The sequence below is a fragment of the Quercus suber genome, unplaced genomic scaffold (assembly GCF_002906115.3).
Source record: "Quercus suber isolate HL8 unplaced genomic scaffold, Cork oak 2.0 scaffold_185, whole genome shotgun sequence".
NCBI classification, from domain to species: domain Eukaryota; kingdom Viridiplantae; phylum Streptophyta; class Magnoliopsida; order Fagales; family Fagaceae; genus Quercus; species Quercus suber.
In genome coordinates, this window is record NW_027069643.1 from 24,825 (window position 1) to 50,419 (window position 25,595).

General features: G+C 35.9%; 1 protein-coding gene and 2 pseudogenes across 1 annotated transcript in view; 1 reads left to right on the forward strand and 2 right to left on the reverse strand.

Moving 5' to 3' along the window:
- The window catches only part of LOC112008282 (anthocyanidin 3-O-glucosyltransferase 5), a 2,598-nt gene extending 1,531 nt beyond the window's left edge, over positions 1 to 1,067 (forward strand). Inside the window, exon 2 of the mRNA XM_065778511.1 lies at positions 1,015 to 1,067. Coding sequence (XP_065634583.1) covers positions 1,015 to 1,067 — 53 coding nt within the window. The remainder of the gene's footprint in view (positions 1 to 1,014) is intronic.
- A 450-nt stretch (positions 1,068 to 1,517) lies between these two features.
- Positions 1,518 to 1,649, reverse strand: LOC112003405 (U4 spliceosomal RNA; annotated as a pseudogene).
- A 2,800-nt stretch (positions 1,650 to 4,449) lies between these two features.
- Positions 4,450 to 17,761, reverse strand: LOC112003402 (beta-glucosidase 17-like; annotated as a pseudogene).
- Between the last annotated feature and the right edge of the window lie 7,834 nt (positions 17,762 to 25,595).

Sequence of the window (25,595 nt, forward strand, 5' to 3'; positions counted from 1 at the left end):
GGGGGGGGGGGGGGGGGGGGGGGGGGGTCAATGAGATCAGTTCAGCAAAGAGAGAAAGGATGGGAGGGGGTCTTACATATATAACTTTGAGATTGAATTCCCTAAGTACGTAGATGAAGTTATAAAATGTATAATTATTATCTTTAATTTGTTTGTATTCTAAATAATTAATCTTGTGGTAGAAAATTATTTATGATTTGTTATAGATACCAGGTTAGTGAATTGATTTTCTAAGTTTGATGTGAAAATACATGCAAAACAACAAATAGCAAGCACCACGACACACGAAAAATTAACTTGGTTCACCATCTCCATGTCTACATCCATGGCAATGCCAAGCAAAAATATATACTATCAATGATATGGATTACAATGATATTAATCAACACTCACAACTAGGAGTTTACATGAGTTGGGTTAAGAGGATTTTTTTTTCCCAACCCACCATGATGGATTAAAAAAAATCCAACCTAACCCAACCCAACTTACATGGGTTAGGTTGGGTCGAGTTGAACCCATGGGTTGAACAAATTTTTTTTATTACTATTATTATTAAATTGAATAGAAAACCACCTGAGTTGATAAACAAATTATACATTAATATATGAACTAATATACATTAATATTGGTTTTTATATATGATAAGAGGAAGAGCTGGTTATTTAAAAAAAATTATTAATTATATAATATATTTTAAATATATATCAAATATATGGGTGGGTTAGGTCAAGTTGGTTGGATTTGGCGGGTTTGAAATTTTATAACTCGAACCCAACCCAATCCACTATCAAAAAAAATTTTGTAACCTAACTTAACCTAACCCACCAAACCCTAAAAACTGACCCAACTCAATGGGTTAGGTTGAATTGGGTCGACCGTAGAGGGTTGGCTGCACACCCCTACTCACAACTCACACAAACAACACTTACTAACCTCACCAACGTAATTCCCAAGCCCAAAGCCCCAAAACACCTAATAAATCTCTCATATTCTTATTGGTTCTCCGAAATCCAGAAATTGTTGCTGTTGTTGTGGTACTATTTCTTTGTCAAGCACTGGTTAAGTAATAGGTATAAGATCACTGCATGTGACCATGCAGATGAAACAAACGCGTACTTCAGCATGTGAAATTGGTCTGCCACCTCAAGTGCTGGTGTTCCAAACATATCTACAATTAGAGCCATCGGATTAAGCTTTTTCAGGGCTGAGATGGAAGATCGGAGGGTTGGGAGGACTTCATGCATCACAGGATTGAGTCTTGTGAAGGTAGGAGCATCAATATCACAGGTTACTAGTGGTAGTTCAATGATTTCTTCATCTTTGCATTTCCTAGCCTTGGCTTGTTGGACAAGTTGGGATTGCCGGTGGCAACATGCACTGGCCAAGGAATGAGATTCCACCGCGACAAAATTGGTAACACGAAAGTTATAAAGTAGTAAAATAGATAAAGTAATTTATGGTGAAGTCAAATAATTAAAATTATGGCCCTGCCAATATAGATGCTCTTAAAGTGAAAAAATTTTATGATATTTTTACAAATTTTATGATATATATATATATATATATATATATTTTTTTTTTTTCAACCAGCAATAGACGCGTCTCGGTTAGAACCTCACGGACTGCGTCATTGCCCCAAGCGCAAAATAGTACGCATTGTGTAGGCAAAATAGTACCCATGGTTAGACCAATAGAATGACGAGGCCTAGGCCTAGGCCCTCCACACGCAAAACAGAGTTTAAGATCATGTGCATTTTCTGGACAAATTTGCAGATTTTAATTGTTGTTGTGTCAGGATAGTTTTTGTCGTGTAAAAGTAAAACTACTATGCAGATATTCTAATTCTTTTTTTTTTTTCCTTTTTCTTTTTTTTTGATAAGAAACAAAGCCAAATAATTCTAATTCTGGAGCTTTCGGATTAATGCTATAGAATTATGGATCGAGTTTCACAGGTGCACTAACCCACCCCAAGAAATGTTTGCGGTGCACACTCGTAGCATTGCTTTTCTACGCAGGGGTGAAATGTCAAATCATGTGGATTGGAAGGAATAAATATATGTTGAGACAAAATGGGCTTTTGCCTTTTTCAGGCAAATTAAATAGCTTTATACTTTCTTTCTCAAACTAATTAAGGAAATGTCTATATTTTAAAACTCGATTTATGATAAATTGAGTTAGAAAAAAAAAATTTGAAACCCTATAGTGACATTTTAAGAAACATATAGTGATGTTTTAAGGACCTATAGTGACATTTTTTAACTCGACTTTAATGAAATCGAGTTATAGGCATTTTTTTTACCTATAACTCGATTTCATTGAGGTCGAGTTAAAAAACATCACTATAGGACCTTAAAACATCACTATAAGCTCCTTGAAAACGCCATTATAGGGCCTAACTCGATTTATCACAAATCGAGTTTTAAAAGAGGGACATTTCCCTAATTAGTTTGAGAAAGGGAATATAAAGCTATTTAATTTGCCTGAAAAGGGCAAAAGCCCATTTTGTCCATATATGTTGTATGGATATGTGTTGAGTATCACTTTCGGTGATTATTTTATCAAATTGGGTTATATAAACAATTACGAGAAATTCTAATAGACTAACTATTGTTGGGTAAAGCATATGTGTGACTAAACATTCATGTTATTTTGTGGGTAATAACAGTTTGGGTGTGAATTATGAATGATTTGCTGGTGTTGTCTAGGCTATGTGTTGATCTTTTAATGCTTAAAAATTTTTATGAGTTGTCTTTATCAATACTTGAGAGAGAGAGAGAGAGAGAGAGAGAGAGAGAGAGAGAGAGAGAGAGAGAGAGAGAGAGAGAGAGAGAGAGAGAGAGAGAGACACTAAGAAATATGAATGTTTGTGTGTGAGAGAGTAAAAAAAAGAGAAGTGGGAGAATTATAAAAAATGAATAGCAGTTGTAGCGTACGTGTCCCCACATGATATCCAACTCGACATAGTTGAACAAAACCCGAACATTCAGTTCGAGTTGGGTCTCGGTTGTGTCCCTTCTATCTGGAGTTTGCTTTGATTTGTATTGGGAAATAAATCAGTTATTTTCAATTCATTTGATAAATTTATAAAGTACTTCCAAATATGATTGGGTTAGTCAATGTTGAATTCTTAAAATTCAATTTGAAAATTGCATAGGTTTTAATGGGGTGATTATAGATAAAATCTTTCCATTTGAATTAAGGTTTTAAATTCAAATTTAAGTTGGTCTATACTAAAAACTAATTGGTGTCTTGGTCTGATGATAGAGAGCTATCACCAGGAGCAACGCCATAAGTTGTAACTCTCTCCAAAAAAAAGTTAGCATTTCTATTGGGAAAGTTTTTTATAAGTGGTTAAATATTTTCTCAAATAAATTGGATCATTAATGTCAAGAGATTTTCTTTTAAGGTTTATATTAATTTTCAATTGAAAATAAAATATGGAAAATATAAAAGATGATAGTCTTAAATCTTAACTGAGGAAATTAGGTCAGGTTTAAAGTTGAAAAAGGAAATAAGAGGGAAGTTTAAAATTGGAATTGATTTTTTTATTTATAATTGGAAATAACGTGGAAGGCCCCTGTAGGGGGGTAAATATTAGGCCTTATTATAATAGGATGAATACTGGGCCATTTCAAGCGGTGGCCAAATAGCAAGAAACAAATCCAACATGGACCGGCCCATTCTAACAATAGATATAGAGCCTCAGACTATTGATCAGGCCCAGTCCCCTTCCTAGCCTACTTCCAAGTTAGTGTCCAAACTACCAAGGTAAGTCCTAGCCTAGTTTAGAGGTAGTGTTTGAACTACCAAGGTAAGTCCTAGCCTTGTTTTGAGGTAGTGTTTGAGCTACCAAGGTAAGTACCAAAGAAGATCAACTTCACTGAGGAAGCTGTCTCAAATTTCCATATACTTCCACAACAACCCCCGCATTAAATGAAAGTCACCTGCTTGGCATCACTACATTTAATGTAGAGGGACAAGCCTGAAAGTAAAAAAGACCGCGAAGTCTCTATCCATGATGAATAACCAAAAAGAAGAGCCCGATAAGATCAGAAGTTATCCAGGTGGACACCTGAATAGTAAGAAGAAGCCCTAGAAAGCTCAGTTCATGATGAAAAACCAAGAAAGAAGAGCCTCATAAGACCAGAAGTTGTCCAGGTGGACAATGACAAAAACATAAAAAAGAAGGAGAAGACTCATATAAAGGAAGAGAGAGAAGAAAGGGGAGACGCACAGAAAATACTAGGTCTAAAAGATTAAGAGTAGAAAATTGTAACAAAATGAGAACGAAATGAATAAGAGTTTTCTTTTTGAACATACTTGTGTGAGAATGAGATAAATTATAGATTCTTATTCAAACTTCCCATTGCGAATTGTTATAAGCCCANAAGAATAGCAACCTTGTTCTTTAGCGTTTCATTCTCAGCAGATAAAGACTTGACCAAGGGCTCAGACGTGGCCACCTTCTATTCTAAGTCTAAGAGCTTCCCAGAGATGAATAGAGATTCCCCCAAAGCCTACAAAGAAATTCTCCTTTAGCAAAAGCAAAACAAAGAAAAAGAAGAAGCTAAAAATAGCCTACCTGTACAAGCTTGTGGATATGGGATGACATCACCCTGCTAGATGACTTCACCTTTAAAGGACCCAGATCATCTACAGAAAGTGCCTCATGGGCCTTCAAAGTTGCCGAGTCAGCGTCATCCCATAAGGTAGGAAGGAAAGATTTACCACCAGCCTTTTTCTTCTTCCTAGTCTCCTCTCCACCAGAGACAATTATCTCCAATGACGAAGTGGGAGAAGTAGGGCGCTTGGCAGGCGAATGGGTAGGAGAAGGCGTTATCATAGGATCTTTCTTAACAACGTCACCAGCCTTTTTTGGACATAAGACCGCTAATAGTGCCACCCTTGGCCTTCTTCTCTTGGGCCTCAGCTAATTTTTGCTTACTAAACCTAGTTGTCGTTCCTGAAAGGATGAGGCAAAAGTAATTAAAAAAAAAAAAAAAAGGGCAGAAGCACGTACTCTTTCTCACAGCTTCTAAATTCTTCCAAACCTTAGTAGACGATTCTAGACCCAAAAAATTGTAAAAAAAGAGACTGAGGAGAAACGAGTTCGTCAAAATCCTTGATAGACTCGAGATATTCCTTTACTTTCTCAACGCGACACTAGTACCTCTTCTTTAGACGTGGATGCTGGGCAACTGCAAAACAAGAATACAAATAAGTTACCTATCATTGTCACTCATAAAAGAAGGGAAAAGCAACTAAAAAGACTAGAAAGATGCACCAGACACAGGAACTCCCCAACTACAAAAAAAAACTTAGGGGCTTCGTCCAAGTCCTCACCAAGGATGAATTCCTAACCACTTCCAGAGATAAAAAAGAAATTTGGTTTCCAGTTACGAAGAGACAAGGGGTAATCAAGGATTAGCCTAGAAGCCTTATCCCACAGCTTAAACTAATAATAGCTGGGGTCATTAGATTTCCTCAAACGATAAAAATAGAGGAATTTTTCCCTTCTGATGACATCACCATCATTGGTAGACATCCATACCACCATACAAGAAACGAGAATCCGCCAAGAGTTAGGCACTAACTGTGTCGAGCAAGATGCAAATAGGAAAAAAGTTCCCTAACAAAGGGATGAATAGGGAAACGAAGGCCATTGACAAAATCGGCCTCGTAAAAACAAACCTCATCAGCATAAGAGTGACAAGCCTTCTCTTTGTCATTCGGGATCCTAATATTCATAGAATTAGGGAATTGAAACCTACCCCTGATTCACTGCTCATCCTTTCTCGTAAGGGAACATGAGATGTTCCAGGCTTTATAGGAGGTGGACACAGAAGTGGCCTTCAAGACCACGCGATCATAAGAGGAGGATAGCCTCTTCTCCAGATCACTAGATCTCACCTTAAACATTTTCAACGACCTAGCTACCCTAGCAAAATGGGAAATAGAGAAGATAACGAAGAATGGACAAAGGTATACAGGCAGTCCTCCCTTACAAAGAAACTACTAGGAAATGCAGGACAGAGAAAGGAAGCTCTCGAAGAAGAAACAAACCCTATAGTAGAAACTGAATAAGGAAAAAATACAAAGAAAAGGAAAGGGGAGGGAAAAATGCAAAACAAGTGGCGAAAACACGTGCAGGAAAATCGAGACATGTCCGCACGACGAACGCATCTTGGCCGTACATGTGGCATTCAACTGCTCAAACATCAAAATCGTCATAAATGCGCAGTACACAAAATACAAAGCGTTAGATGAATTTGTTCTTATCTCTTCCAACAAACAGCAATTCGAACAAGGGGGCAACTGATAAGTCAGAAATTTATGGTCATCACTACACGAAGATCGTCATTTACGCAGAGAAGATGATTACACTCATTGATGACGAAATGTAACAAACGGAGCAACAGTCATAGAATGAGCTGTGATCTTCAAACAAAGATTCTGTAACGCACTAGCTGTTGAGCATAAATACAGTGATTCATTGCCCATTGATTAGGCATTCAACTACAAAGGAGAAAGCACCAGAAACCCAAGGTACAAAAAATTACACACAAACACTCTACATAAATCACTCTCTAGTCTGTTTCTCTCAAAAACCCTTTTCCTTTACTAACTTAAGCATCAGAGGCAGTTTGGCTAACGCGACACCAGCATGTTACTTTTCCTCCTAATTCATTTTGTAGGTTCTCTATCTACAGAGATGGCCCCATTCATAGCATCGTCCATCCTCTATGACGAGGAGCTCAACTATTGATCTTTTGCATCATCAAGGTTCATTTTTTTTACTGTCTTATTTCTTTTGTTAACTGACATGTTTAGATTTTTATGTCATTGTGTAGGAATTTTATATATGGTAAAACAAACATAAAGCATAACAAGAATGTAAATAAACACTAAACATATAATAAAATAAACTTTTCTTTCTCATATATATTCTTTTGTGTTTAAGTTTTACAAAAATTGGAAAAGGGGATTTACATGATGTGGCCATTGTGGCCTATCACCCATTTCCTATACAAAAACACATATAATAATAAAAACAAAAGAAATTAAAGTTTTACAACCTAAGCCAACAATGGATAAAAAAAAAAAAAAAAACTTAAAAAAAAAAAAAAAAAAAAAAAAACAAAACAAAACAAAAAACAAAAACAAAAACAAAAAAACAAACAAACTTAGAGAGCATTTTGATTCACATTCCTGATTGCTTATTTAATGTCAGAACGGTAAAATAGATGGGAGATATTTTTTTTTTGGTGTGGGCCAACAAAAATAAAATTAAAATCCCAATATGCTGACTTTTTTCCCTTTCCAATCAAATACTAATAAGTTGAATAATTTATGGGGAAAATTATTAATTTTTTTTATTAAATAGTACAATGATATATCTTTTTTTTCTTTTTTCAATCATACAAACCTGGTACTTGTCCTTGTACAACTTCACAGCACCTCCATGAGCAAGAAGTAAGTTATGGGCAACAATATAGGGCTCGGTGGCAGAATTACCGGCAGTACAATTTCCAACATAATTAGAACATCGTCCTGGTGCTTGCATACCTAAGGTGTACCCATTGATGCCTATCCCATTTGGTTCGTTCATTGTGACCCATAGCTTAACTTGATCCCCATATGTTTTGAAGCAAAAGTCCACGTAATGAAGATAATCCTTCCTATTCGTACAACCAAATAGTTAATTATTATTTGTGGCACAATGTTTTGAGCATTGGAAGATCTATATTTTGTTCAATTGCTAAAACTTACACTATTTTGGGGCTTAAAAATCCACCATACTAATCTTCTAGTGCTTGTGGAGTGTCAAAATGGAACAAAGTCACTAGGGGCTTGATACCTGCCCACAATGTGAAACTGAAGTTTGGAGAGAACATTTATGCAAAAATGCTAAAAATATCAATTTTTATGTTTTTAGACCATTCTAATAAAACTACTAATATATATTCCATTAAAGTTTTTTTTTTTTTTTTTTGAAATTGGGTTGGAAAAATCTTCTTTTTTATATATGTAATAGTTCATAAAATCATTAGCGTACATATTTCTTATTGTGTAGCTAATTATCATTATACTAATAATTAGGGGTGTACAAAATATCTGCTTGACCTACCAATCTGCCGGCCCCATACAGATCATTAAATTAGGCAGTTTGGGTTGGGCAAGCCAGACCTCCAAAATAGCATATTGGGTTGGATAACGGGTTGAAACATTACCATCCCGTTACATCTTGACCTGCCCACTTAATTTAACCAAATATTTTATATTTAAAGTTAATCAATTCACCTAATCAATTTATACAGCTTATCAGTAATCAATTCCTTAAACAAAATATAAAAAGTCAACATTGAAACCCTGAACTTACCTCAACCATATACTACAAACACTCTATATTTAGCCTTCACCTTCAGCCAAAATTGAAGGTTTTTTTTTTTTAATCCCTTCAATTCTTCACTTTCCATCAGTTGCCTACTCTCCTAGGCAACCACAAAGGCATTTTTTTTTCTTTTATTGTTTAATGTTTGTATCTGTATATTTATTGAGTATGTTGTTTGTCCTTTTGATTTGGGTCTCATATATTCTTGTAAATCTACAAAATATTTTTGTCATTTGATCCATTTTTATATATTTTTAAAAAAAAAATGTTATGGTCTTACATGTAAAGCCAGCTATACCTACAAACTCAAATCAATCCACTCAAGATGCAAACAAATACAAAATGACATGTAACATTAGAATGAAAAGCTAAAGGTCATTTAGTTTCTAATAATAGAGTTAATTATACTGTTGTGCATGTATAATACTCTTAGTAGTTCTTATAGTTTGTAATACGGCTAGTTTAGGCACCAATGTTCATTATTTTTGTATGTTAGTATATATATACTCTGTAGTTTATCAAAAGAATAATGTCAATCCTCCCAACCTGCAGAATTGAAACTGCCAAAATTTGTAACCAATCCACCGGATTTAGACTTTGGTGAGTCAGTGGCGGATTTAAATTTTTCCAACCCATTAGTGGCAGATTGGATAGAAATATTGGCATTTTCTTGCCCAATCCACACACCCCTACTAATGGTATTTCCCATATATGTTTGACATTACAAAAATTATAGCTGAAAATAAAATGAAGTATAATTTCACCATTCAACAGGAGCTCGTTGATGAGGTTGTTGTAGAATTTAACACCTTGTGGGTTCACTCCCCTGCTTATTTTTCCCTCTGTAAACAAAATTGAAATGATTAAACAACAATATCAACTAGTGGGTTTTCTGAATGAACCAATATCAACTCATTGCTGATCCACCATTTTGATCTTCAGATTGGATTGAAGTTTGTCTTAATGGAACCCATCGTAATTAGAAGCTTAATTACTAGGTAGAGACTTATAATTATAAATGATGAGAATTGGTTCAAGTGAGAAATCTTACTAGGTAATATTCTTGACCATGAAATAGAGAATCTGAAAGAGTCCAATCCAATTTTTTTCATCAGTTTTATGTCCCCCTGTACCATTTCGTAATTATTAAAACAAATAATAACGTTAACCATGTTTCCAAATAGTATGATAGGCTACCTTATAACGATGATAAAAGTCATCAGCTACATCTCCATTGCTACCATCCGCAATTTTTTCTGTAAATTTCACAAAAGATCAAACAAGAGAGAAATTGATATTCAAGGATGAAAAAATTAATCAGTTTGATTTTCATTGTATAGTTAATTAGTTATATAATTAAGGGTTCTCATTCAATACCAATATTTATTTGGTAGTATAAAAAATCCAACTACTAGCTTGAGTTTATTTTTTTATTTTTTTTTGTAGGAGCAATTCAAATTGGTGTACCAGTACCAAAACTGAGAAAGCCTAAAAATATACATAGCCAGTTTATATATATATATATATATATATATATGATTTACAAATTTCAAAATTGATCATGATTTTTTTCCCTTTACTTTTTTATTGCATTTGTTTATCTTATCCTGTAAAAGTACTCATGAATAATGTCAAAAACTTCTGACATGAGAAATTAGCCCATGACCATCCTTTAAGAGCTCATTGCACCAGAAACCCATAGCATGAAAAACAATTTCCAGTTTTATTTTGCATCTCAAGTTTCCACTAGCAAATATTATTGGGCCTAAAAAAATAAAGAAGAAATTATTGGCACCATATGAAAGAAATATATAACAGAAAGCTATGACAAAGTTGTCAAGAAAATTGGTCCTTCAAATAATGTGATAGTTATTTTGAAAGCTATAACATAAAATAAAACTATGCACTGTCACTAACTTTGTCCAAGGAAAAAGATGGCAGTAAAAATAATTGCACCCAATTGACATGAGGATATGACTAGTTATGACAGCTAGTTGAGGGAATAGAGTGAAATTATTCAGTACATTTGAATGCTCTCATTCATATAAAGATGGATCTATCATGAGTTGTACATAATATAATCAATTCTTATATGAAGGGAGGTATAGTATGTTGAATATGCAAAATAATTTTTCATATGCTATATGATTTTTAATCCTTTGTCCTAATTTGACATTTTTAATCGCAAAATGCTGTAGTTAATTAGCATTATTTCTGGTGCACTCGAGTCAATGGACAACATATTTTTCAACATGAATTTCACTATTAGTTTAAAAGTAAATTTCCTTTAGAATATTTGGTGTTTAAAAATTTANGGTCCTTCAAATAATGTGATAGTTATTTTTGAAAGCTATAACATAAAATAAAACTATGCACTGTCACTAACTTTGTCCAAGGAAAAAGATGGCAGTAAAAATAATTGCACCCAATTGACATGAGAGATATGACTAGTTATGACAGCTAGTTGAGGGAATAGAGTGAAATTATTCAGTACATTTGAATGCTCTCATTCATATAAAGATGGATCTATCAGGAGTTGTACATAATATAATCAATTCTTATATGAAGGGAGGTATAGTATGTTGAATATGCAAAATAATTTTTCATATGCTATATGATTTTAATCTTTGTCCTAATTTGACATTTTTAATCGCAAAATGCTGTAGTTAATTAGCATTATTTCTGTGCACTCGAGTCAATGGACAACTATTTTTTCAACATGAATTTCACTATTAGTTTAAAAGTAAATTTCCTTTAGAATAATTTGGTGTTAAAATTAATGAACAGTATTTTAAACTTTTGATACTAGAATTTCAATTAGAAAAAATATCTTAATAATTGGATAATTTTGAATTAAAAAAGAAAAGAAGAAAAAGAAAAATACCATATAAGAAACTGATAGGAAGCATGTCTAAAACTAAAAATTTATAATATTACAAATAATGTTGTAATAATAACACAATATTTTCGCATTTGGAAAAAAAAAAACACAAAATATTTAGCATCATGATGCAATCATATCACACTTCTATATATATAAAGCTGTTAAAAACAGAAAGACCTGGATGTTCCCGAGTGAAAGTATCCCGGATTCACATCAGGTGCAATACCTAGGGTATTGCACCTGGTGCAATAGCTTATCAAAGGCTGAGATTGAAAGTTGAAAAAGCAACTTTCAATCTCAGCCATTAAATAAAATATATTAAAAAAGCGTAAAAAAGTTAAAATTAAAAAGTGAAAAAAATTAAAAAAATTGTGAAGAAAATTGAGGTATTGCACCTAGGTATTGCACCTGATGCTGATCCAAGTATCCCATATACTAGGGCCCCTATCATCAATATGTGCTGCGCCTTCAGACTGGCTCAAATATAAAAATTAAAAAAAATTTAAATTAGTAATTTTTTTTTTTAAATCTTATTGGCTGGATAAAAGTAAATACATGCTAGTTGAAACATGAAAATAAGCCCCAACGTTATAGTTTAGTAACATTATCTAGTTCTCTAATGAAAGCAAAGTCAATCTAGCTAGTTAGAACTAACATTGGGGTATAAAACCTCCCAAATTGCTATTTTAACAACCCATACTCTAAAATTGTGCTTCATTTGGGTGTGGGTTGCCAAAAGTTTTTAGCAACTTTGAACAATATATATACAACCATACTGTAGCTAGATGGTAGCAACAAATAATATATTTTATCCTCTCTTTTCCTTTTTTTTTTTTTTCTTTTTTTTTTCCCTCCCTCTCTCTTCATGTTCAGTGTTAGTGTATAGATTAGCCCATTGGGCTTAGCCTAGTATATTACTTGTACTATACTTCTATTACTTGTACTGCACACATACCTAGCCTATATAAAGGCTCTCTTTTGTATATTGACATACACATAATATTATATAGACTATTCAGTCATTCTCTCTCTTTTTATATTGTTAACATGGTATCAGAGCCTTTCCTCTGATTTTTTGGTTCCTGTGGACATCTCCGGCGTTCTTCCGCTGCCCTCGCCTTCATCCGGTACTCACTGTCGGAAGCGAGTCACCGTCGTCACGCCCACAAACCTAGAACACTCGGATTTCGTCAGTTTGTTGATCAAATCGCCAAAGTAAAGGCATACATTGACAGATCTGACAGTCCCGAGCAAAACCTAACAAAAATCTGCCAGAAACAGCCTTCCACGCGCCCCTACGCGTCGCCAGAAGTTTCTGCCTCACGAGCACGAGCCGCCACGCGCTGCCACGCGCCTCCACGTGCCATCTCTCCCTTACACGCGCTTCACGCGCCGTCCACTCGCCGTCCACGCGCCTCACGCGCCCCACGCGCCTTGCTCCGTTTCACGGACTGCCACGTCAGCCCTAGGGTGACGTCACTCAGCCACGTCAGCATCTCGTGTCAGCATCCCACGTCAGCATCCACGTCAGCATCAGCCGTTGACCGTTGACTTTGACCGTTGACTTTGACCAAGGTCAAAATTTTTCAACAGGACCTGTCTTGCTCAGTTTTTCGCGTAGATTCCGATTTTGGGCTCCGTTTCTACATTTGAGGTCTCTAAATCTCAGTTTTTGGTCATTTTCTTCATTATGGCTCAACAAAGTGAACGCGACATCATACGTCCTATCACCATTATGTTGGATGGTCCTACTAGCTATCATGCATGGTCTCAGAATATGACTGTTTTTCTCAAGGGTCGTAAACTGTGGAGATATGTGACTGGTTCAATTCCTAAGCCAGTACCAAACCCTAAGTCCAAAGTCATAGCTGCTGAAGAGTCTTCCACAACTACTGTTACAACAGATGATTATGAAGATCGCCTAGAGGAATGGGAGAGTATTCAGAGTAAGATCTTGTCTTGGTTTATTAATACCTCTATTCCCTCCATTCATAATCTTCTTCCTCGTCTTGAGACTGCTGAGGCTGCTTGGAAGTTTTTAGCCGATCGCTATAATTGTACTAATGATTCAAGCTTAGAGTTCCATATTGAATCAAAACTTTATCAAATGCGACAAGAGACAGGTCAGTCCATTTCTGATTTTTATTCTCAGACTTCTACTATGTGGGAACAACTCTCTGCTGCAGATCCTCCACTAGTGTGTTCTAAGGACATTGAGCTCTTTGCCAAATATCGGGATCGCCGTAAATTTATGCACTTCATGATGGGTTTGCGTGAGGATTTTGAGCCTACTAGGGCTTCTCTGCTTAGCCGGTCTCCTACTCCTTCTCTTGATGCTGCAGTGAAGGAGCTCATCTCTGAGGAAAACCGTCGGCCTGCTTATCACATGTCATCATCTGATCATGTATTGGCTACACCATCTCCACAGCCTCCCATTGCTGCATTCACTGCTCCTCCACGGATAAACTCTGGGCGTCCCACCTCTCAGTCTTCCAAAGGTACTCGCTGTGAGTTTTGCCGTGCTAAAGGCCATGACATCTCAGTTTGTCGCAAACTGCAGAAATTTGTGCAAGAGCAGAATAAAGCTTCTCTTCCTCGGGCAGCTGCTGTATGTCCTTCAGATCCATCGGTTCCTACAGGTCCATCTTTGACTTCCTCACTTACTACGGCTGATATTGAGGCAGTTGTTCAACAGGTTTTATCCCGCACTTCCACTGCCCTTTCTGTCACCTCAGGTAAACAACCTTGGTTTTTTGATACTGCATGTTGTAACCATATGACTCCTGATGAATCCCAATTTTCTGATAAGGCACCCTTAGAACATCCAATCACCATTTACACTGCTGATGGAACTCCTATGCCTGTTAGTCATAAAGGAACAATCTCTTCTCCTTGTTTATCCCTTAGTGACACTTTTCATATCCCAAAGTTATCCCTCAATTTGCTTTCTGTTGGTCAACTTTGTGAATTAGGCGTAGATCTTCTCTTTACTAATCATGGTGTGGATGTGCAGGATCCCCGGACAGGTCAAGTGCTTGGGACAGGCCGTAAGGTTGGTCGCATGTTTGAGGTTCATGACTTGAAGATTCCTTCACAAGTTGTTTCTGCAGCTGCTACCACTACCACCTCCTCACCTGATCTATGGCATGCTCGTCTTGGTCATCCATCCTTATCTCGTCTTCAGTTGTTAGCTTCTCAAGGTCATTTAGGTTCAGTTCAGTTTCAAAAATTTGATTGTACTTCCTGTCATTTTGGCAAACAAACAAAATTGCCCTTTAATAATAGTGACTCATTTTCTTCTGCACCATTTGATCTTATACATTCTGATATTTGGGGTCCTGCACCTGTTCCTACTGAGGGGGGATCTAGATATTTTGTCATATTTGTGGATGATTTTTCTCGATATACTTGGATTTATCTGCTTCATCATAGGTCTGAACTTGTGTCTATTTACCAAACATTTCATAAAATGATTCAAACACAGTTCAATCGCACCGTCAAAGTTTTTCGATCAGATAATGCTCAAGAATATAATGATAAATCTTTCCTATCCTTTTTAGACAATCATGGTACACTTACTCAGCGGTCTTGTCCTTACACCTCTCAACAAAATGGTCGTGCAGAACGAAAACATCGTCACATTCTTGATGTTGTCCGCACCCTTCTCATTTCTGCCTCTCTTCCTGAGCGCTTTTGGGGTGAGGCTGCACTCACTGCTGTATACACCATTAATCGTATCCCTTCACCAACTACACACAACAAATCACCATTTGAGCTTCTCTATGGTCAAACCCCTGACTACTCCTCTCTTCGGGTTTTTGGTTGTGCTTGCTTTGTCTCTCTTCCTCCTCATGAACGAACAAAGCTCCAACCTCGTGCTCGTCTCTGTTGTTTCCTTGGTTATGGTGTATCTCAAAAGGGGTTTCGCTGCTATGATCCCATTTCTCATCGTCTTCGTGTCTCCCGTCATGTTGAGTTTTGGGAACATCGTCCTTTTACGAGTCTTCAGCAGTTTCCTACATCCTCTTCCTCTGAGTCTCCCATTTTTACTGATCTTTTCCTCCCTCTCTATCCTGAACTTGTGGAGGATTCTTCAACATCGGCTGCCTCTCCAGACGACTCATCTCCGGTTCTGTCCCCGGCATATGACCTGCCTGTCTTGGATCCTGTGGCACCACCCTCTCCTGAGTCTCCTGATGGTCCTGAACTTCGTCGTTCCACTCGGGTAAGCATTCCTCCCCCTTATCTCTCTGATTATCATTGCTCTTTTGCCCTTGCCACCCTCTATGAACCTCACACCTATCGTGAGGCCCATACTGACCCTCTTTGGCAGCAAGCTATGAATGATGAACTAGATGCCCTTCATAAAAATCACACTTGGGATATGGTTGATTTGCCTCCTGGTCAGTCTGTAGTAGGTTGTAGGTGGGTTTACAAGATCAAGACCAAGGCTGATGGATCTGTTGAACAATACAAGGCTCGCCTAGTTGCCAAGGGCTTTACCCAAGAGTATGGCATTGACTATGAGGAAACATTTGCTCCTGTTGCTCGCCTTACATCTGTCAGATGTCTCATTGCTGTGGCTGCTGTTCGCCGTTGGCCTCTTTATCAAATGGATGTGAAGAATGCTTTCCTCAATGGAGACCTTCAAGAAGAAGTGTACATGCAACCACCCCCTGGCTATCCACATTCAGGCAGTCAAGTTTGTCGCCTTCGCCGTGCTCTTTATGGCCTCAAGCAGGCTCCTCGAGCTTGGTTTGAAAAGTTCAGCTCAGTTGTTGCTCAGCAGGGTTTCACTTCGAGTCCTCATGACACTGCTCTCTTCGTCCGAAGATCCTCTGCTGGTATCACTCTTATTCTTCTCTATGTTGATGATATGATTATTACTGGAGATGATTCTGCAGGTATCCGCTCTCTCCAGCACTTCCTTAGTCAGCATTTTGAGATGAAAGATTTGGGCACTCTCAGCTATTTTCTTGGGCTTGAGGTTACCTCATCCTCTGATGGATACTATCTTTCCCAAGCTAAATATGCTTCTGATCTTCTCTCCAAAGCCGGTATCACTGACAACAAGACTGTTTCCACTCCTTTGGAATACAATGCCAAGCTCACACCCTTGGATGGTGAACCTATATCTGATGCTACTCGCTATCGTCAGTTGGTTGGTAGTCTGATCTATCTCACTGTTACTCGTCCAGATATTTCACATGCCGTGGGTATGGTTAGTAAATTCATGGATGCCCCTCGTTCTGTCCACTATGCTGCTGTTCTTCGGATTCTCCGATATGTCAAGGGTACACTTTATCATGGTCTACACTACTCCTCTCGGTCTTCTCTTGAGCTTCATGCTTATTCAGATGCGGACTGGGCCGGTGATCCGACTGATCGATGCTCTATCACAGGTTTCTGTTTCCTGTTGGGTACTTCTCTTGTCTCATGGCGTAGCAAAAAGCAGGATGTTGTTTCCCGTTCCAGTACTGAGGCTGAGTATCGTGCCCTTGCCGACACCACCTGCGAGCTTGTCTGGCTTCGCTGGCTCTTGGCTGACATGGATGCTCCACAGCCCACTGCTACTCCTCTTTATTGTGACAATCGTAGTGCTATCTACATTGCTCATAATGATGTCTTCCACGAACGCACCAAGCACATTGAGATCGACTGCCACATCACTCGCCAGCATCTCAAGAAAGGCAATCTCAAGTTGTTCTCCATCTCATCTGCTGACCAGCCTGCTGATATCTTCACCAAGTCTCACCCACCTGGTCGTCTTCGAGATCTTATATCCAAACTCCAGTTGGCTTCCTCCTTGCCACCTCGAGTTTGAGGGGATGTAGTGTATAGATTAGCCCATTGGGCTTAGCCTAGTATATTACTTGTACTATACTTCTATTACTTGTACTGCACACATACCTAGCCTATATAAAGGCTCTCTTTTGTATATTGACATACACATAATATTATATAGACTATTCAGTCATTCTCTCTCTTTTTATATTGTTAACATTCAGACTTCACACTTAAATCACAATCTCAAAATCTGCCTCTTCCCTCTGCCTCCTTCTCTGTCGCCTCCCTCAACCTCTCTTCATCTGGGTGGTGGCTGTTGTGCTAGAGTTCCTCTTTTTTTTTTTCTTTTTTTTCTTTTTTTTAGTTTTTTACTATGGGATTGAGATGGTAAAATAGATAAAGTAAATTTTGAGAATGTAAAATAGATATTTCTTAACAAACCCGGATGCTAGTGCTTTTAGATTTGAATTTCATTCCCTATTTGTTATAAGAAAAAGATCAAAAAAATGCAAGTAAGTAGTCTATTGTGTCATTCATGTATGTACCTGGTAAGCAGCTGAACCAGCTCCAAATATAAAGCCATTAGGAAAACAGGTCCTATTAAATGGTTTTGAATGACTTGGTTTTGCAGCTTCAGTGTAAGCAGACAAGCAGGCCAAGCCAAGGAGGCAAAAGAGGAAAGGAACTTGGATCGCCATGGCCAAATTTTCTGCTCAGAGCTTCCTCCAAACTCACTACTATATAATTGGTGAAAACATTATTTTGGTCCCTACATTTTGGAGTCACAATCAATTTAGTCCTTACATTTTAAGAACAGTCAATTTGGTATTTGTTATTTTCAACTTATAATCAATTTAATCTCTGTCGTTAAATCACTAACAAAAAATGCCTAAGTGACAAATTGTTAGCACAATTCTAATATTAAAAAAAATTAAAAGAAATACTGTGTCTTAATTTCAACAGTCAACTCAGTCTTAATTGGCAAACAAAAGCCAAGTCCATGTTTAAAAATACTTTTCTTTTATTGTACGAATTTCTTCCTTAGAAATTAGAATATGCCAAATCCCATCTAAAGCTTATCTTATTTTTCCTTCATACATTTTTCTTTTATCTTGATTTTCCATCGTTTCTCTAAACTCATCTCTCTCTCATTAATCTTTTGTTCTCTCTTATTCATGGCTGAAAAGGCCAAATCCCATATTCACGCAAAATCTGAAATCCAGATCCACTAAACCCAACTTCTCCGAACCCAGATTCAACATAGACCAACCACGACTTCTTTGATGTCTCCGATCAGTGGTCTTGATATGGGTTTTGAGCACCACGCCATACAAAAGAGATTGGTTGGTGAACCATTCCGTGGTCGGATTCGAAAAGCTAAAGGGATTGGGTGTGTTTTTTGGGCTCAGAGTCTGCGTTGCTATCTTCTTCTTTGATGACCCGTCCACTTCCATGGCTATGTGGGTTTGCTTTCCGAAGCTTTCTTACTGTGTCTATGTCTTTGGGTTTCCATTACACTACAATGGCTTGACTTTGGGTTTGTTTGTGTTGAGTGATCAAAGTTGTAAAATGGGCATTTTTAACATGCACTTGCAAACTGGCATAGTGGCATTTGGGCTCTGTAGTGGATTTGTGGTGTTGAACAATTTCGTTGTAGTAAATCTGGGTATATGATTTTTGGACTAGAATAGTGTTTGGTTACCAAGAAATTGCAAGAAGGGAAGTAAAAGGAAATTCTGCTTGATTAGCAAGTGCAAAAGGAAAAATAAAATTGAGAAAATAAAAATAAAATTCTGACTGGTTAAAAAAATTGTAAGAGCATTCTCATCAACTCACTCAAAAAAAAAATGTCATTTTGACATACCAAAAACCTACTTTATCATTTTAGCACATTATCTTACAACATACCATTTATCAGATATTCTATTCTTCAATTTTATACATTAAAATAATATTTACTATGCATAAAAATAATATATTAATTACTCCCTATCATCCTAATCCTCATCCCCATCGTCAACAACAACAACAGCGGCACAACCACCACTGCCACAACAACGACCCCCAACAACCATTGCCGCAACAACACCGACGGCCACCACCAAAACAAACCCACATCCCCAACGCACCTCAAAAAAAAAAAAAAAAAAAAAATAAAAAAAAAAACACAACCAGAGAGATCAGCACAAACCCACATCCACCAAATCCACCACCGGTGCACAAACCCACATCCACCAAATTAAACAAACCCACATCCCAAATCCACCAAATCAATTATAAAATTAATTACAATTTACACTAAAATCATAAATTGAATCAGACATACACCGAGAGTGACAATCAGATCAGGACAACCGCCTCCATCGCCGTCGTTGATGGAAGTTTTCACTTCCGGCCACCGTGTCCTTCACACTGGAGTTCCTCTTCGTTACAAAGTGGGTCAGTGATTAGTGGCGAGCCTGGGCGATTTCTATCTCTCGGCGTGGCGAGATCGGCGATGGCGAGACGGCTGATGGAAGTTTTCACTCCCGGCCACCGTGTCCTTCACAATGGAGTTCCTCTTCATCGCAAAGTGGGTCAGTGATCAGTGGCGAGCCTGGGTGGTCTCTGTCTCTCAGCGTGGCGAGATCAGCGATGGGGAAATCAGTGTGACAAGACAGCGTGGCGAGATGACAATGAGAATGCCCCAGAGAGAGAGAGAGAGAGAGAGAGAGAGAGAGAGAGGGGTTCTAGAATGCCGGACAGAGAGAGAGAACTGAGAGGAGGAGAGAGAAAAAAAAATTAAATAAGCCAAACAGTGTTTGGCATTGTTGTCTGTACGCTCTCATATTTGAGAGCGTACTATAGCATGTCTCATATTTTTGAGACATTTAGCACACCTCATGAGAGGTTGTTTTTGGTGTTTGGTGTGCCAAATGCCAATAAAAGAAAAGTATTTTTAACATGGTCTTGGCTTTTATTTGCCAACTAAGCACCGAGTTGGCTGTTGAAATTAAGACATGGTAGTATTTCATTTAATTTTTTAATATTAGACTTGCCAACTTAGTTATCAGTTTGCTATATAGACAATTTTCGTTAGTGATTTAATGCTAGGAACCAAATTAATTGTAAGTTGAAAATAACATGGACTAAATTAACTGTTCTTAAAATGCAGAGATCAAATTGATTGTGACCTCAAAATGTAAGAACCAAAATAGTGTTTTCACCTATATAATATTATAGGAGGAAAGAGTTAATTAATTCAACAGTATATTTATAATATTAAAATTTTTAATGCAATTTGACCATTGTAACTGTAAAGTTGTGATTTCCAACTAGTTTCTATTGGTTTTAATTCTGTAACAAATTTGATTATAACTTCTTCAATCATTTCTTTGTACTTATGTGAGTTTATTTGTATTGGATGAGTGTGAGATATTAGTGAAGAATCAAGCTTCAAAGATGGACTAGTGCAATTCGCGACTAGCTCACAAGAAGAGTAAATCGTGAAAGGCCATGTGTAAAGCACATGATTGAAAACTAAAGAGTCATGCCAGGCTGTCAAATTCGTGAGAAATGCCATCACGCGAGGTACCCGCAAAACTCTCTATTTGGCAAAAAGAAAAAGTGTTTTACCAAATTCTTTACTTACACTATATATACCATCATTACCCACAAAATGTAAGGAGTGTTTTTCAGGGAGAAAACTCTAGCAAATACACTTGAGAGTTAGAGATTGCTATATCCACAATCATCTATACATTTTTCCTTGGTTTTACTCTACTTCTACCTCTATCTCTATATCCTTGAGAGGTTTTTAGTTCAAACACTTACCACACATAATCTGAGTGTTGAGTCAAGTTTTGATATTGTTGGGAAGTATTGGAATGAGCCATTAAATGACGAATGCAATCAGGTTGAATTGTAGGACCCAAAAAGCTGATGAAAACAAGACTCCAAGAAGTCCGTTGGTAACAGGAGCTTGGAGGGCTCAAGTACATGAGGTAGACTAGGCTTGGAGGGTCTTTTGTTATTCGTGTACTCCAACTTTATTCACTAGTTGATCAATTTCAACTTGGAGGGTCGCATAGAGGCTTTTCGCCGAATTCTTCGGTTTCCTCTTTGATAACACGCCTTGGTGTTTTTTTGTATTTGCTTCTCTCTTCGCCTACTCTTTAAGCTTACATTTATTGTTGCTTGCTTACTTATGGCTTAGAGAGTAGTGTTATCGGTTTATTTCGCTTTATTTATTCTTATTTTGCACTTAGACAAATTAGACTAAAGCAAGTAAGTCATATTTTAAAATTAGGGGTCTAAACAAGTATTAGTATTTCACACTAATTTGAGCTTTGAGTAACAATTATTATGTTTACTAAATAGTTTGAGCACACTCTTTACTTTATTTTGAGTATAGAATTAGGAGGAAAAAAAAAATGGAGAGAGAGAGAGAGAGTAAACACATGATTAATTACACATGATTTATTCATGTTTATCACCTTCAGTTTTTCTCACCAATATCTAAAGTTAGATAAAGAAATCTTTAGACAAAAACAGTTAAAAAAATGATTAATTTTTATTATTATAAAGAAATGCTTTTATTTCTTTTTTAAAAATTATTATAAACAGTTAAAAACAGATCTTCTGTTTCTTTTATTTATTAAACTTTTCTTCGAATATTTAAATAGTATCCTTTTTATTTTTTTTATGAATACACTCCCTTGCATCTTATTTCGAGGGTTTCACAACCATGGTGGTCATACAATCCACGTATGAGTAACAATAATTTAAAGAGGCTGTAAATATTAGAGTATTTATTGGCAATCCTTATTAAATTTAAAGTCAACAAAAAAAAGTACACTAGAATAACCACATGAAAAAAAATGTGGAATTAATTTCAAAATTATATGGCAAGATTAGAAGAAGTCAACAAATAATTAAAGTCTTTGATGATTTTGTATATAATTTTATATATATATATATATATATATATATATATATATATATATATATATATATATATCTGTGTGGGTAGACACATTCTTTTTAGGAATTGTGGTTATTACTACTTTTAAGAGAATATAGGTTTCTAACTTATATTTAGAAAATGCCATTTGCCTATTTGTGTTTGAGTTTTGTTTGTTTGTTTGTTTTTTTTTTTTTTTTTTGAGAAACCTGTTTGTTTTTGAGTTTTGTTACTTGAAAACCAGATTTGTTTGCCTAGGTATTTATATATCCAAACAATTATTTTGATTTCCAAATTATATGTAAGAGTTTAATTTTGTTCTTAAACTATCAATAATGAAATTTATAGTATTTAAAATTTTGAAAAGGGTTTAGTGTTATCCATTCCTCTGCTTTTCATCAGAGTTACAAATTACACTGTGTGTGTAATAAAATGAAATAATCAAGAGTGCATCGAATGATATTCTTACAAGAGTTATAAGGAATTAGGAAAATTCAAAAACAAATGTTGATAGTGTTAAACTTAGGCATGAATTTTTCATATATATATATATTATTGTGATTAATCTTAAGTGCACCTTATTCATGCAATGAATTACATGCTAGATGGCTAGGACTACAAAAAAAAAAAAAAAAAAAAATGGGTCTATAGTGGCGTTCATTAAACGCCACTAGGTCCTAAAAATGCTATAATGGTGTTTTCTACGGTGGTGATTATAAATGCCACTTTTATATAGTAATTATAGATCTATAGTGGCATTGTTTATATCCTATAGTAGCGTTTATAAACACTGCTATAGGTCGAATTTTTTTTTTTAGATAAGCTATAGTAACATTTCAAAACGCTAGTGTAGATCCATACCCTATAGTGGCATTTTAAAAATGCTGCTATAGACTTATATATATATATATATATATATATATATATATATATGTATATATTTTAAAAAAAAATGGCTATAGAAGCACTTCAAAACAACACTATAGCCAACAACCACCACACACACACACAAAATGATTACCAAATTAATTTTGGTAATCAATTTTTTTTTTAATTTTTAAAATCTGAAAGCATTAATATTATGCTTTCAAATTTTAAAAATTAAAATTATATTTATTTGGAAATTCAAACAAAAAAAACAAGAGAGAGAGAGAGAGAGAGAGGGGAAGAGGAAGGGGAAGGGAAGGGCTAATCGGCAAGGAAGCGGTGTGGATGGCGATGTGTCAAGCGGCAGTGTCCTGGTTCAGCAGCGTGACTGGGTTGGCGTGGCTAGGTCAACAGCTTATGTTCGATGAGAGTGAGAAAGTGACAAATGAGAGTGAGAGAGATATTTCAAATTTTTAAAATTTGTTTTTTAGTGCTAGACTCTTTTATTTAACTTTTTTTCTCCTTCTTCTTCTTTTGTGCTGAACAGACTTATAGTGGCATTTGAAAACACCGCTATAGGTTCCTAATTTTTAATTTTTTTTTAGTGCTAGTCTCTTTTTTAACTTTTCTTTTTTTTTGGTGTGTGCTGGACCTATAGTGGTGTTTCAAAATGCTACTATAGGCCCAGGACCTATAGTGCCATTTGAAAATGTTGCTATAGGAATGAAAGTATAATTTCACCATTTTACAGGAGCTCTTTGATGAGGTTGTTGTAGAATTTGACAACTTGTGGGTTCACCCCCTGCTTATTTTTCCCTCTGTAAACAAAATTGAAATGATTCAACAATATCAACTAGTGGGTTTTCTAAATGAACCAACATCAACTCATTGCTGATCCACCATTTTGATCTTCAAATTGGATTGAAGTTTGTCTTAATGGAACCCATCGTAATTAGATGCTTAATTACTAGGTAGAGACTTATAATTATTGTTAGAAACTGAAAGAATATAGATAGACACCCAAAGTGAGCATGTCCCTCTATTTGCCTTAAAATGGTTGTAACATCCAGGAGTTATGGAGTAATGGTATTGGACCGTTACTCTACCCCACTAAGTCCACTATCTCACTCAATATTAATGGAGTGGTGTGTATATAACCACCAAGAATGGTATCCATTGAACAGGGAACGAATTCTGCATTTCTCATAGTGTTTACAGAGTGTTGTGATGCTCTTAGGTTGTGGGTTATGTTTGCAACACTCTAGTAGTGTACAACACCATCGGAGAAACGTTTTTGGTTCGTGGGTTACATAAACTGGAATTCAAAACGTGTTTGGATAGCTGGTCTGTATTGAGGCTGGCTCTAGACAGCGTAGAACAATCTCAAAGCTCTTGTGTGATCGTCGGTTTAGGCCAAAAGATGTATGCCAGAAAACCGATTGTTTAAATTCCAGTGCAAGTCTTTATTTCTTACAATTATAAATAATGAGAATTGGTTCAACTGAGGAATCTTACTAGGTAATATTCTTGACCATGAAATAGAGAATCTGAAAGAGTCCAATCCAATTTTTTTCATCAGTTTTATGTCCCCCTGAACCATTTCGTAATTATTAAAACAAATAATAACGTTGACCATGATTGCAAATGGTATGATAGGCTACCTTATAACGATGATAAAAGTCATCAGCTACATCTCCATTGCTACCATCCGCAATTTTTTCTGTAAATTTCACAAAAGATCAAACAAGAGAGAAATTGATATTCAAGGATGAAAAAATTAATCAGTTTGATTTTCATTGTATAGTTAATTAGTTATATATATAATTAAGGGTTCTCATTCGATACCAATACTTATTTGGTAGTATAGAAATTCCAATTACTAGCTTGCGTTTATTTTTTTATTTATTTTGTAGGAGCAATTCAAATTGGTGTACCAGTACCAAAACTGAGAAAGCCTAAAAATATACATAGCCAATTGAAGTGTGAGATGATTGCATCACAATGCCTAAATATTTTGTGTTATTAATTACACATTATTTCATATGTAATATTATAAAATTTTAGTCTTAGACGTGCTTCCTATCAGTTTATTATATGGGGTTTTCTTTTTCTTCTTCTTGTTTTTTTTTTTTTAATTCAAAATTAATCCAATTATCAAGATATTTTTTTCTAATTGAAATTATTTTATCAAAAGTTTAAAAGACTATTCAATTAAACTTTAACACTAAATATTCTAAAGAAAATTACTTTTAAACTAATAGTGAAATTCATGTTGAAATTATGTTGTCAATTAACTCGCTTGCACAGACATAATGCTAATTAACTACAGCATTTTGCCAAGGAAAAAAGCAAAAGAAGAAAAATGTCACATTATGTCAAACGATTTAAAATCATATAGCATATAAAAGTTATTTTGTATATTCGGCATATTATACCTTCCTCTCATATAAGAATTAATTCTATAAGTATAACTCAGGATGGATCCAAATTTATATTAAACTAGTCGCTAACCTGTGCGATGCACGGGATAGTTAAATAAAAGGACAATTAACCAACATCACGTTAAGGTAAAAGAATTAGTGAGAGACTGATTTGCCTACCAAGAATTTAAAAAAAAAAAAAGATTGATATAATAAAATCTAAGAAATTTAGAAATAGAAAATTGGGTTAATAATATGCATATTATAGACATTTTGCTAGTTAGCGTTAAAAAAAAAATGGAT